This window comes from Rhopalosiphum padi, chromosome 2 (assembly GCF_020882245.1).
Source record: "Rhopalosiphum padi isolate XX-2018 chromosome 2, ASM2088224v1, whole genome shotgun sequence".
Taxonomy (NCBI): domain Eukaryota; kingdom Metazoa; phylum Arthropoda; class Insecta; order Hemiptera; family Aphididae; genus Rhopalosiphum; species Rhopalosiphum padi.
The window spans coordinates 3253157-3268774 of record NC_083598.1 but is presented as its reverse complement, the minus strand read 5'-3'; the positions used below and the strand labels follow the sequence as shown (position 1 = coordinate 3268774).

Here is a 15618-nt window from a genome sequence, read left to right as displayed (position 1 = left end):
TTGCTCACACGCACCATCCTTCCTCCTCGGTCACCGCATACAACCGTACGAAAAAAAAAAATTGATTTGCGCTAACTATCGGTTGGCAATCCACTAATATTATCTGGCTGGTGTACCGTTACGTAAAAAAGGGATCGAGATTTTTGTAAAAATTATTTAGAACTAACAAACTTTGTATAGTGGTTGGAGGTTTAGTACAATCAATATATACCTTGCCGCTGCAGTAATAGCAGCTATAATACATAATATATTAATATGTGTAACACGATAGGAACTGCACGCATGGCCTGACGACCGACACGATGATGAGGAGTCTGTGCGGATCGAATTTCTTGTATTATGACGATCGCTGCAGTTCGTGATTTATACCCAGTGCCTTCGTGTGGTAGGTACTAGGTACCCACATCGACCACATTATTATCATTATACGTCTGTTACACACACATATATATAATATACAATCGTTTCTTCATCAATTACACACGCACACGCTCACATACACACATACTAACACACATCCCCCTCGAAAAAAAAAAACAATAACACGATATACCTACAACTGCTGTGCCTACCTATATAGATGATGTTGAGTGTATTATTATGGTTCTCTACAGACAACACGTTATAATAATATTATGTAGCGCGTACCTATTGACGAAATTCTGCTGAGAAGGTACGATCCGTGACGTTTATTGGACAATAATAATTTGTACACGGGATCTACGACACACGCCGATCATTTTGTTTTTCTATGAATATCCAACGAAATATAATAATAAATAATATGTTTAGTATAATGTTTATGTAGACGTTGTACACGTATATGACATGTATTTAATGTTATGCGTTTATGTATATTATGTGTGCATTATAGTATAATAGTCATCTAACTAATTCGTCCGTCTTGACTATGTCCCGCAGGCTTAGCGAGTGTTATTTCGCCAACAAGGGTTCGGCGGCGGTGCTGTGTTCGCTCACGTCACACCAGCAACAGCAACAGCAACCACAGCAACAGCCTCGCCGTAAAAGACACCACCATCACTCGCTGCACCCGCACAGACACCAGTCGCTGTCCGCCCCGGCGTCTAGTCGGCTGTCCTCGGGCGAAGACGAGATGCAGACCCGCGCCAATGACATACAGGCACATCTGCAGTCCATGTTCCACATACTCAGGCCCGACGACAGTCTGAACATGGTAAGTTATTACGGATCCGTGATTGTTTAAGTATCTATAGGTATTTATTATTGTTGCCATTTGTTATTTAAAAAAACGCAAAGAACGTTAAAATATAATACTGGTAGATCTATAAACTTTGAATTATTAATGTGGAAAATGTATTTTACTTATCTAAATAATGATTGTAGTGTATAGCTAAATTAAGTTAGTGACGTTTATTAATAATTAGTTAGTGATATTAAATATTTTTTAAATTGTAGGTACTTCAAAAAAATGTTGGTTATTCTTTTTTTATTATCCCGCTGATTTCAAATTTTGTACAGAATATACAAAAAAAAAATAATGAATGTAGATGGGAATCCATATCACTACCCCTGCAATTACGCCTTTAAAATGAAATATCCAGCTTAATTATAATGCATTGTTATATATAATATATATAATATAACCATGTATTTAAAAGCGTCACCCATAAAATTATGTAGTATAACAACACATATTGTGTCGTGTAGATTGTATAATTATCCTGTTAGGCAATGCATTCAGTAAAGCACATTAATTTATCCTGCTATATAATTACACTGGACCGAAATCTTTTACCTCACGACTTTAAACTCGTGTGTAACCTTCACAAGGAGACAGACGATCGTGGTTTATTTTCTTAAACGTGCAAGTTAACATTTTTAAATGCAACTAACGTACCTATGCCGCTTATATTTTCTACATCCACAAGTTCGGACTAGGTGTATGTATGAGGAAAATTACGCATTCCTCATGTTATATTATATATTTTAAAATAATATGATATGTCATTTAAATAACTTGGTTTCCAATAAAAAAGTATTGTTGTTAATGTTAACATTGTACCATACTGTGTTTTCGGTGAATTGGAAGATTAGCTACCTACATATTTTATTTTTTAATAAAATACTAGTTATTAATTACACCGCAAACATTTTTCAAAACTGCTTACAAACCTAATTCAACGTGTTACATATTTTTAAATGAAAATAAATTATTATTTCAATTGTAAATCACAATTTAAATATAATATATATTTAGGTCGTTTTATAGTAATACTTTACAATTGTCGAAAATCTAATTGATAGTCGTACAGATGTCGTACTGGCAAGTCGATTCTTAATGTGCATAAAGTTTTTTTATTTGTTATTAAACTTTATATGTTGGTTGTTTTTCAATTAATTATACGAAAAATTAAAGCAATAAAAAAATGCAATTTAGTATAATATACACTTAAATATATAATGACTAGCAACGATGAGGGTCAACATTTTTATACTTCTAGAGTAACATAAATAACAAGTGATCAATCATAGATCTTTTTTTTATATTTGTCAAACTACCTTGAATTTATATACACAGCGTATTAAGTAATTCGTTTATAATTTTAACCTAAATCAATATTATAATTTATAATAGTTACACTATCCCTGCAAAACGTCTTTAAAATACCTGTATTTTATGTTATTTTTTCAAAAACATACCAATAAAAAATTCATTAAGAGGCTTCCTTACATAGCAGTTTATCTCTTAACACATAAATGATTAGCTAATAGCTTATTATAGCGACTGTTTGCTGGAAGCAATCATTAATGTAGGGGTCAAAATCGTATTATAAAATATCAAGGTCATATTCAACTAACTTGTCTGTCCCGGATAATTGGTCGATTTTTCACTGTTTGCACGTAATTGTATGTGTATATGTATAGCGCCCTGTAGGCCAAGGTGATTTTGGTTTTTCATGCAAACGTGTCATTATTGTTGCTGAAGGTCTAGATAAGAATAGTAACCGCGATCGATGAAAAACAATGGATTTAATATACCACAATAATGATTGCTAAAGCATAAAGTTCAAATTAACAAACAAATTCTCAAATCGTGGATAATCGACTTTTAGACCAAAACTAATTTGTGGATGACGTTATATTATGTCTCATTGGAAGAAAGTTTGAGGTAAGGCGACTGCGATCATCGCGGATTATAAACGTAACGCCCACCCATCAGATAATATCAGTGATGACATAAAGCTCTTTGATTTTTATCGTTGATAACTGAACAATGTATGAAACATTTGAAGGGTGTGCCCACGTAGATTTCTAATGGGGCACAATCGATACCTCTCAAACAGATATATTATTATATAGTGGGGTTGACACATTATACGAAACAATCGAATTCACTTTCACGGATGCAAGGCCGTGGTTGTATTAAAAACAAACAAAAATATTACCATATATTTATAGTAGGAAATTCAGCGGTCGAATTGCATGTGTATTTATAATAAATTTGTTGGGTATATTATCAAATCGGTGACAATCATCCTAAGAATCTGATCAACTAACTAGACTTATAATATGTATATAAACATAAAACTTCACACAACTCAATATTTTTTATGTAAAAACTCTATGAAACAGTGATTATGTTCAGAAAACCTCCTAGTATCTATAAATATATCGTGTCTTTGTAACATTATATTATATTCTATTGTTTAATTAGTTGATGTAATGAGATCTAAATTTATAGTCATTGTCTAGTTACTAGCGTATAAAACAAACAATTTAATTAATTTATTAAGGACGAAAACACTATTACTAATATATTATACCGTGTAAAATTATAAAGCAATATTGACCTTCATTTTATTCCATTTTTCCTGTGGTTTAAAAGATCTATTTACCAGTTATTATATACGATCTGAGCCCAAGTTTTCATATTTAAAAAATATAAAAACCTCTCTGCAGCTATAATTCTGTATGTGTGTATAAACTAAGATTATCATTTGGAAATTAAAATCATTTTACGGATTAAGATTAAAAAATATAAAATATAAAATATCGAATATGGTGCAATAATTTAAAAAATAAATAATTATGCACTTTGTGCTAAATTATTTTCTAAAATACTAATCTGAAAATCATACACAGTAGAAGGTTAATACTCAATAGTTCGAAATTATTATGTAAACGTAATATAGAATGTAATAATAATATGTTATAATGTAATACGTGTATACAATAAATGTAATTAAAATTTATAGTAGTTTAACGTGTTCTAATCTATTAAAATAATAATTTTATTGATTACATTTTTCCATTATATTTTTATAATTGTATTTCGATTTATTTTTACGGATAATATTACTGCTCTATTTTTTTTACATTTGTGTAAATATAATTCGTTTATTACAATAATAATAATTGATAATCGGTGCATTTTATAAAATTAAACATATACTGCTAAACTCAAATAATTTCTAGTTTCTAAACCTGTAAAAACTTGATTTAAAACTAATTAGAATGTATAAAATACCGTTGCTCCTCAAGAGATGGTAGTTATGGGACATGGGTATATTATTTTTGACGGACGCTATTTACTTGTCAATTTAAAAATATCTCGTTAATGGTGTTATAATAGCCTAGTCACCCAAGTATCCGAATAGCGTGCATGTTGATCCGAAGGGAAAATTAAAGACTTATCGACGACCGATTTCGCTTGTTTTTGATTGCGCGTTTTCACCTCTTAACGCCAATAGCCTCGAGGGATCCGCCGGGACATGTTATTTATTGTTCGTCACTATTTGCATCCGGTATAATATTATATTTTATACATATATACTATTATAACGTTAATAGTGTTAATAAACGTAATACGATGTTGATAACCTAAACCGGTAGATGTTTAGAAAGATATTTTTTTGTGTCAACTATAAGAGTTAAAACTCACTTACTCGACCATTTATCTATCCATCAAGTCCATTTAACACATCATACTTTAGTACAAAAATACAAGTTTTATTTACACGCACCAAATTTTACTGTAATAAAAATTCTTGAAGAGATCAATTATCACTGTAAAAAATAGTATCTCAATAAATATATCGGATATCGAATACATTAATCGAAAAAATAATTTTCTAATAATTTTATTTTAAATGTAACTTAATCTTTTCTTATAGGTATTAATTGCACGTGGGCGGAAGTTTTTATTTTCATAATATTTAGAAATATTTATGATAACCTATCTATAACCCGAATAATATATAGTCGTATATAGTGATGATATTATATGACTATTGAGTATTGACTATATTAGTATATTTCGTCTAACGCTGACAAATTAATTATATTGTCCAGTATAGTATTTTTGAACATAATTTGATGTTAATATTGTTTCTTTTTAATTGTTGTCTTTCAAGACATTTTTTTCCAATAAAATTATATTTTACTATAATTTTTTTAATTTATAATAATAATAATAATTTTATTTATTTTCCAACTATAGTTTAACAATTTATAAGAGAAAAACAAAATTTACATGACATTTACATTTCTATCTTTACTGATAGGGAAATATGCCTATATAATGTTTGTTAACTTAACGATATATAATATGACATGCGAGTATGTTGACTGCGAGTTAGTAACCATGTTATTATATTGAGCTACTATAGGTATGATTCAATTGTTAAAACTAAAAGGCTCCTTAGTATACAATGTCAGTAGCACTTCTAACATACTATATAGTACGCACATAATAGAAGTCATTAACTTAAAACATACCTGTATAATATTTCCGGGGTAATAGAACTTACGATTTTCGCCGCTTCCAAAATATCCTAATGACATACTTACCTATAAAGGCATATTGTATATTTTGTCGTTATTTTTAGTTTTTTAATTAAAAGCATGTTTTTCGGCAGATAATAACTAAATGTTTTTAAATATACTTTAATTTTAAAATAAAATTGTAGCTATTATATATTATGAACTTAAAAATGTTTTTATATAAAAACTTAATTTCATGTTAAATATCATGTTTCAAATTTTAACTACAATAAGTTACCAACATAAATTGTTAAACAAAATTTAAATAAATAAAAAAAATTTAATGACTTAAACTTATTAAACACTAAAAGAAGCCACAAATAATGTAATACTTAACTATTATATTTTTTTTTCAGGCAGTAAAGCTGGAAAGCGTACATTCTGGCCGTACCAGATATTTAGTTGTAGTTTCTTGTATAAATGGAAATTGTCAAGAAGAATCCTGTCTTTTGGGTCTTGACTGTAACCAAAGTACTACTATTGGGCTGGTGCTTAGACTTCTGGCGGATACCACGATCACGTTGGACGGAGATGGGTAAATAAATATATATTAAACAATACAGTGTTTACAACAATATACTGTGTATTTAGAATTTATACGATATCGTTTTAATTTTGTCGTAATTTATATTCATGACCAAGATTAAAACAAGAAAAGTTAATTTTCTTAAATAAAAATACTAATCAAGATAGTACCATACAGATAAACATTTTTTATTTAAAAATTCACATATTTTAATAACAAATTATGAATTTTTTTTAAACATAAGATATAACTACGTATTTTTGTATACATTATAGGATATATATATAAATTATACCTATAGCTACTTATGTTATATTTTAACGTTAAAATAGAATAATTACACCAAGTTTTATATGAAAACTTTTTTAAAAAGTTTTGTATATAAAAACGTTAAAGTTGTTGTCAACGCTAAAAAAAAATATTTTTTTAGTTTTTACTATATACTATAGTATTAAATTTCATAATGTTCTCGATTATGCATTTTTTAATATGCCTGATAGACTCCACTCAAGATATTCTAAATTACAATTATCTGATTGCATTTAAGTTTCGGTATGATAATTATTTTATGGATAAAGAGAATACTTATTATCTATATTCTACAAACGATAAAAATATTATCGAATACATTTTTACTATTAATTTGCATAGTAAATTAGGAAACATTAAAATTCTTAGTTGGTAAATAATATGCATTTTAAATAATGAATAATGTAAAATTATAATTTCCATACTACAACCAGTTTAGGTTAAGTTTTAAATATTTTTATCTGTATAATAATTAATTATAACAACTTATACTTATTTAATCATTTTAGCACTTACTTGAATAAAAATTTTCTCATAGTTATGTAATTCTTTAATTTTCATTCAAATTGTCAAATATTGACTTGGTAATAATTTCCTTACTTAATTTGTTTTAAATTTTAACGATGTGCATAATGTAGGCGTGACTGTATGAGTATAATATTATTTAAAAAAATTTACTGTACTGTTAATATCTTCAATTTTATCTATATTAATTTTTTACTTTACTCTTTTAGTGTTATTATATTATTTTTATTATTTAATTTAGTATGACAATATAGTTCATATTTTATGAGACCTATTGTAAAGTTCCTTATTTTTACAAAGTAATTTTTATTTTGGTTTTATTGGTGAATGGTGGCTTTTGCCAACGGACTCCCCTGAGTAAAGCACCATTATCAGTTTCCAGCTATATACATCTCTGTTTCTATACTGTACAAAAGAAAAATAACAATATATACATTTTTTATTACTTGCATCTCAATATTTAACGATCTTGCTCATAATCGACAAAAATATTGTTCTCGAATAACTTTCTTTTATTTCTTCGTCGGCTAAATTACATTTGTTTTATTTTTCAGAGGATTTAGCGTTAGCGTATGCAGCCGCCAACATATTTTTAAACCCGTCTCGGTACAAGCCATGTGGTAAGTCAACGTGTTTTATAAAATTATACCTACCTATAATTGTATGAAAATTGTTTAAGAAAATATTTTTATATTTCTCTTCGTTTATATAATAGTACCATTCTACCATCAACTTTTTAAATACTTACCAAAAATAATTATTAATATAAAAAGTATATATCTATTATAATACATATACAAGATGAATGTGTTATAAAATATTAAAATGTTTATTATTAGTGCATGAAACCAAGCCATGATTAAAATTATTTTAAAATAAATAGCATTAATAAATAATTTAAAATAAATTCGTATTTACTACTACAATAATAACTTATAAGGAATATTACTTATTAGTATATAACCTTGTTGTAGTCAATAGTTTCACAAGACGTATAACGCAGCGGACCGATAAGACTATAATACGTTGTGTTATCACATAACGAGGTACACAATTTTCGTATATTTTATAATACGCAAATACTTATATAGTTATATATCTTAAAATTACGATTTTCGACACATTTAATATTATGCTACTATGCTAGCTAGTCCCTAAAACTACGTTTCGCTCGACGTACCACTGCGCAGTTAATGGAGAAGCTCTAAGGCGGCGGCGGCGCAGCGTGACACGGTTCCCAAATGGAATTATTATGTAATTCAGCCGTGAGACCAGTTTTATATTATTTTGCAATTATCATTTTGATAACAAAACGGAAAACAACTTCGGCACACATGTTTCACCTGTAATAGATTAATGTAAGAAAAACAATCAAACAAAACTGCATTTTTGGAAGCCAGTTGATTCATACCTAAATGTCTTTAACTCTTGTTTGGTTACGCAGTGTATTTTAAATTATTGATACTGTATCGTTGATTATAATTATAAATAACAATTTATTATCAATATAGTTTATGCCTATTTATGATTCATTAATAACTCATTATCAGTTGACAAAATATACCTATTACATTTATTCATAAATTACTAAGTAATTACTAAATATATTTTAGATTTGAACGAGGCTATAAAAGTATTGATTTTATAATTTTGTATTTCTTCTATTAGATTCTGATCGAAGTGAGGAATGTATTGATTTTACAACGATGTATGTTTTTTTTTGTGTGTGTCTTATCATCACAATTTGGAGTAGAAATAATGATTTTTGATTTCAGCCCCTCTTTTAAAAGGAAAATTAATCTAGTTGGTACTTTAGGGGGTCAAAAGCAAAAAATGTCCAGTAGTTTTCAAAAGCGTTTGGAAAAACTCTAAAGAGATGACGGGAAAACGGGAATTTTTACGCATAATCAATTTTCGACAAGATCGATTTTTTTTATTTTGCTGTAACTCAAAAACGAATCATTGTAAATACTTGAATTTTCACCAAATGTTTATATTAGCGTTATCTATTTATCATTAAATTTTCAAAATATTTAAACTTATTTAAGCTATTTATAGACTATTGAAATTTTCGATTTTTCTACATTTTTTTTTGAAATACCTAAAAAAAAATTTGGCTTTCCAAAAAATCTTTTTTTTTAATTTAATACAAGGTTTATTATAAGTTGTAATTATCATAGTAAAAAAAATCAAAAATCGTTAGTCACAATTTTTGTTTATACCTAAGCATTAAAAGTTCAAATGTTTACAAAATATGTCAAAATCGCTAAAATTTGCAAGGAATTTTGAAGTAGAAAATTCATAAAATTTTTGTAATTTATATCTAAGGTTAAAAAACCCAACACAAGGTTCTCCTTAACTTTTTCTGTAAATAACTGTAAAAAAAAAAAAATCTAGCGTCGATGTAGAAAAATTTTTATGAGCGTATGAAATTTAATTTTTTACGAAATCTCGTAAAATAACGTTATATTACAATTTAAATATTATAGATAATTATTTAATATATCCTACTAATTATCCTAGACTGATAAATCATCTCCGTTCAGAATCGTTTTTTTTTTATACAATGATACCTTTTATTGCATTCAAATTTAACACAAACATTATAGTGACCTACTCTCCTTCTCTATTATACAGCAGAGCGATATCCACTTGCCCACCATTTTTTGGTCTGTCATCGTCTTTTAAAACAGTAAAAATCTTTTGACTTTAATATATTTGCTGATGTAAAAGCGAAGAAATTAGTTGGTATGTACTCTAAGAAGTCAAAATAAAAAATTGCAGTACTTTCAAAATACAAAGGACCTAGATAGAAAAAATTAAAATTTTTACACAAAACTAATTTTCGACAAAATCAATTTTCTTATTTTAGGATTAATTTAAAAATAATAATAACCATAGATACTAATACTACTACTACTACTAATAATAGATACTTGAAATTTTTACGAAATGTTTACTCAAGCATTAGTATTTTCTTTACATTGTATAATTTTCAAAATATATTGACTCTTTGAATTATTTATAGGCATCATGAGAATTTTTTATTTTTTTTAAAAATTTGTTCAATAATTATAGATAAAAAATTTAGCTTCGTCAAAAAATTTCCTGTGTGCATAAATGTGATTTTAACATATCAGAAATTGTATTTTTAAATCTCAAATGTGACATCTCATAACTACTACAATGTGATTTCCAATAGATTTTATAAACTTTTGTAATAACAAATAAAAATTAGTATTTGACTGCCTATAGGTGTTATTGTATGCGGAGTCGTAAATTTAAAAATTCAATACACGGGGAACCATGAGTTGTTATTAAAACTATATAAAAATATTAAAGGTTCATATGCCTGATTTTCTTTATTACAATATTTGAAGTTAAAATGTTAACAAAAATCATAAAAACTTGCAAAAAATGTTTGTATAGTTAAAATTCTATAAAATGTTAAATTTTAATAGCTTAAGTTTGAATTTGGCCATTATAGACTATAGTTTTTCATATATATATATATATTAATATATCATTGAATTCAAATTTAACACATTCATTATATAGTGGGTTACTCGACACCTAATATGAAAGTAGTACTCACTTGTCCACTTTTACGTGCTTAAAGTTAAACTGTCTATACACAAAACGCAATTTATAAATTACAAAGATATCCTTAAAAATCTATTATTTTTGGAAATCTCTGATTACTGTTTTTCTTTAATTATTAATTCATAGCAAATTCAATTTTACTTTTTGCATTTTTTACTGAAGTCTATGAATATAAATAACTATATACATTATACATGCAATGTGTTCCGGGGGAAGTGACCGACCGACGTCATATGAAAATATACCTAAAATAATGAAGAAATACCCTTTAAAGAGGGTCTAACTTTTTTATTTTTTAAGTTATGGGCATTTCAATTTTCATTTAATATTAAACTATAAATTTAAAATATTCTTAAAATTAACCACTCTGCTTTAATATGTTACAGCATATCAATAAGTATTATTGATGTTTTGAAAAACACACTTTTATTTTAATGTATATTACAAAGAGGAGTTACATGTCAAATGAAAAATAATTTTCTCACGTGCTTATCAATTTCTTTATTTTCTTTTTGTGTAATAACTCAAACACACTCAAGTACTCAACACTAAAACGTTTTTTTTTCTCAAGCCATTAGAAGTAGATTATTACACCGCAACATAAAATATAAGTAAACAAAATAATGAGGTATCTGTTGCAATACCATAGATTTAAAAACATAATAGTAGTTGCTATCATTTTGTTATGCCAGTAAATGAGTTTATTTACCACGTATATAAGCTGTGTATGGTGTATCGTTTGTTAATAGCATCATAATTACATTTTTTACTGTAGAAAAAATTACAAATATTGCTGACAATATTATATACCAATTGTATTATCATGTCATTTTTTACATTTTGTGTTTTTATCGAAAAGAAATACAAACAAAAAATTATACTGTCGTAAAATTATCCTCAAAAAGTTTAAACAAAATTTTATATGTGTGAATTATTGTTAAATTATTGTTTTTAAAGAATTCTTGGAATCTTGAATCAAATTTGTTTTGCTTTAATTTACAAACAAAATGATCAGTTTTTATCGTAATATTATGTGTATAGATAATAGATATGGTATAATTCAACAATTAGGTTTAATAACTATCAACATCGTCCATATTATACTATATGTATATGTTTTTTATTATTCGAGTCTTCACAGACATTTATCACGGACAATCCTATAAAATTTTAAAAAAAGTAGATTATCATTTACTACACTGTACTACTAAAGTATTATATATTTCGAATTTGTTTTTTTGTTCTTAACGCTGTGCAACAATATTCTAATATTATGTTCAGTAATTTAATTAATTAATTCTACCTTACACAGGTAAAAATAAAATTTAGTTTCCGACTATTGTGTTTTTTAAGTTTTATGGTTAATAATTTTTACTTGCTAAAATGTACAATATTAAGAAAAAAAGTAATTTCCCAAATAAGGTCAGATAATATATTAACAGTTTACAAGTTTGTTTGTTAAAGATAGAACGAAGTAAAAATTACGAAACCTAAAACTTATTTATTCCGATTTTCTTATGTGCCTCTATACATAAATTATCGATGCAATTTTATACATTATGCATAATATGCAAAACATCAGTAGCATTTAGATTAGTAATACTTGAAAAGTGTATATACATTATACACTTTTCAACTTTGTTTTACTTATTTATTTTTCTGTGGGTTCATATAATATTCCTGTTGATATAACTTATTTTTTTTTTTTAATGTCTTTACAATACACATATCATCTTAAATAATGCAGCGTAGATGCACTTGCAGCCTGCAAATCGTATAATAGTCTTTGGAAAAGGTTCATTCATTTAATCAAAAACCAATTTGTTATGAAACATTATCGCTTCCAATGTTATAGAATTAGACTATATGTATAATAATATACTAGCTATAGTAATAATAAATAACCAACGTGCTACATGTAACGATTTGAAATTGTTTTACTCGAGTTTAACGAACTTTTTATGTTCAACAATAAGAATAACTGCGAACTATAGGTCATCTACACTTCCCTGTTACATGTATCATTTAGGTAATTTTCATCTGGGTATTTGATGGTGGATTTGCAAAAGAACAGAGAAAAAAATTATAAACCTCATCCGTCCAACGATTTGTGTAGAATAAATAATTTTAGCTGCACAAAACCGACAAAACAGTCGTTATACCTTATATGGTATGTTACATACGTGATTCCATCTCTTTAATATAATACTAATAGTAATAAAAGTAGTACTATTAGTAGTAATAGTAATAATAATAATAACATCAGTAATAATGATGAAGAGTGTTATCTCGACCGAGCACAGTAGTTTGGGGATACCTGAATTTAATCCATTTATGGACGTCAGCACGTCGCGCGTCGAAGGTACACCTCACTCATACTATATAGTATGAACATCATAGGCACGTCCTCTGGTTGGCTGTCTTGATTGACAAGTGAATAGTGATGATTATATATAATATTTTTTTCTAGATTACTTGCTGGAAATTTAATAATTAGATTTAGGCATATCATATGTATAATATTTATGTTGTATATTTATTAATTTATTATTTCTTTTAATAATCATTGAGATCAATATTTAGTAATATATATCTTGAGATTTTATCATTTTATTTTTATTAAAAATAACCTAATAAATCGAAACAGGTATCTAATTAAAACGAAAATATATGCGCACCTATAGAAGTTAAATTTTGAATTTCTCCGGTCGTACATTATCCGCGTATAATCAAAATTCAAATTAACTACAGGTGGTGTCTATCATAGGGATAATGACGATCTCTGCTTATAACGCAGAATAGGTATTATAAAAGCCAGTCAAACTATCAATTCGTGTATAATAGATTACACGTCGTGCAAAAATTAAACTTATAAATTGTATAATATATTATTGTTTGATAAGGTCGCGTCTATACAGAGATTTTGTGTATGGTGATGTATTATAATATAATAAAATAACATATTAATTATTATTATAAACCTACAACATGTAAATGACGTATCAGTGTATCACGTATTTTATCTCTAAACTAGCAATTTAAATTTTATACTTGAATGTTTCACAAAAACATGTATTTTACATTTTTACATATGTCAAGTAATGACAATATTAAATCTCATTACGTATTATCTTCGACCCAAAGTCTGACATTAAAATATCACCACGGACACCACGTCACTATTTGATAATATATAAGTAAGGATTTAAAAAATAAAAATAAAGATTTAACGTAATCTTTATTTAATTTTTCAATAAGTCATCTGCACATTAGGTGATGTTTTTTTTAATAAATAAACATATATATAAATGACACAAGAATTTTAAAAGGTCCATAAACCTATAAACGTGTTCGAGTATTATTTGCATATTTATGTTTGTCCCAATGTTTATTATTTTCATAAATATACACATATAATGAATAATTCGTATTTTAACCTCAAAAGTAATGAAATTGTTATAGCTAGAACGGACGTAGTTTTATTGAAACAATGAAAAATGTTAATCAAATAGCATAAACAGTAGCGTCGATTACTGGGTTCCTATTATTATATACATACATAAATACATAATATGGGTGGGAGCATGATCATCAAAAATATATCGAAATAAAAATGTAAAATTCTAGTGAAGGCAACAAACTTCGTAAGCACGCAACTAATCAAAACTAAATTAACGATTTATATACGGAAATAGCGATTCAGTGTATTATATATATTATATGTGTAGGTATACGAATTATGCGGTCGCAAAACAATATTGTATTATAGGTATCTGCTGTCGCGTCTAATTTTTGCAGCGCACGATCTCTTCCACTATTTCTCCTCTCCTGCACCACGGTCCACGGATCGCAATATTTCGGATTTCGATCATCCTTCGTCGTTAGAAAGTCGTCGTGACTGTTCGGGATGGGATTCTACGAGCGTTCATCGTGACCGGACGCGTCCACTGTGCGTACATTCAGTATACATACATGCATTCGCACGAATAGGATCTATTATAATATTATGCGTATTGCGCTTATCGTTGGTATATTACGAAATAATTCGTCGAGCCCGTCTATCAGTCTTCGCTAGCGTACTGTATTCGCGGCCTTGATTGCATTGATCTCCGTGCTCTCGAACTGCTCGCGCCGAGAGAGGTTAATCTCGTGCGTGCACTACAATATTATACATATAATGTAATATTATACACTAAATCATAATATTATACGAGTCTTGTACTATCGATCTATACCTACGTATCACAATGTCACAGTTTCCAACTCGTCTAGGTACTAAAACAGACCGATTTTCTACGATTTTATTACCATGTACGGCCATCTACAGCTAGAACATATATGTTGTTATTTATTTACTATCCGCGCGCTTACAATACAGTACCAACAGATTTAGTAAAATAAAGTAACGTTTTTAATGGAACTATCATTCCCAGTTCTAAACACCACTAGAGCCCTAAATACGTTACAATTGTTGTTGACCGTTGTCGCTATTAAACTTAAACGTAATAATATATTATTAAATTTGGAACGACGGGCGGAGCGAAGACACGATGCTAGTATAGTAAGCGGGTTTCATCGTTCGCCGATGTAGCACACCGCGCAGCGAACCAGTTGTGGCGCGCGCGCGCTTGTTGTGTTCTTTTTATCGCGATATTATAGTCGTCGGCGGGTATCCCGTTAACCGGTTCGGTGTGTCGGCCGTCGCTCGTTATTGTATACGTCGTTTTGTCCTATCTTTTACCCACCACACAATAATAATATTATACATTTTATACGTATATATTATAAATTGTGTACCATCCAAATGAAAACGCCACGGATTTGTACATAGGTATAGAGGTACTTATATT

General features: G+C 28.0%; 1 protein-coding gene across 2 annotated transcripts in view; it reads left to right on the top strand.

Moving 5' to 3' along the window:
- The window catches only part of LOC132919369 (protein phosphatase Slingshot), a 66147-nt gene that overhangs the window by 38260 nt on the left and 12269 nt on the right, over nt 1–15618 (top strand). For both annotated transcript variants that reach the window (XM_060980936.1, XM_060980935.1), the window contains exons 3-5: nt 922–1195; nt 6162–6340; nt 7720–7785. In XM_060980936.1, coding sequence (XP_060836919.1) covers nt 922–1195; nt 6162–6340; nt 7720–7785 — 519 coding nt within the window. The remainder of the gene's footprint in view (nt 1–921; nt 1196–6161; nt 6341–7719; nt 7786–15618) is intronic.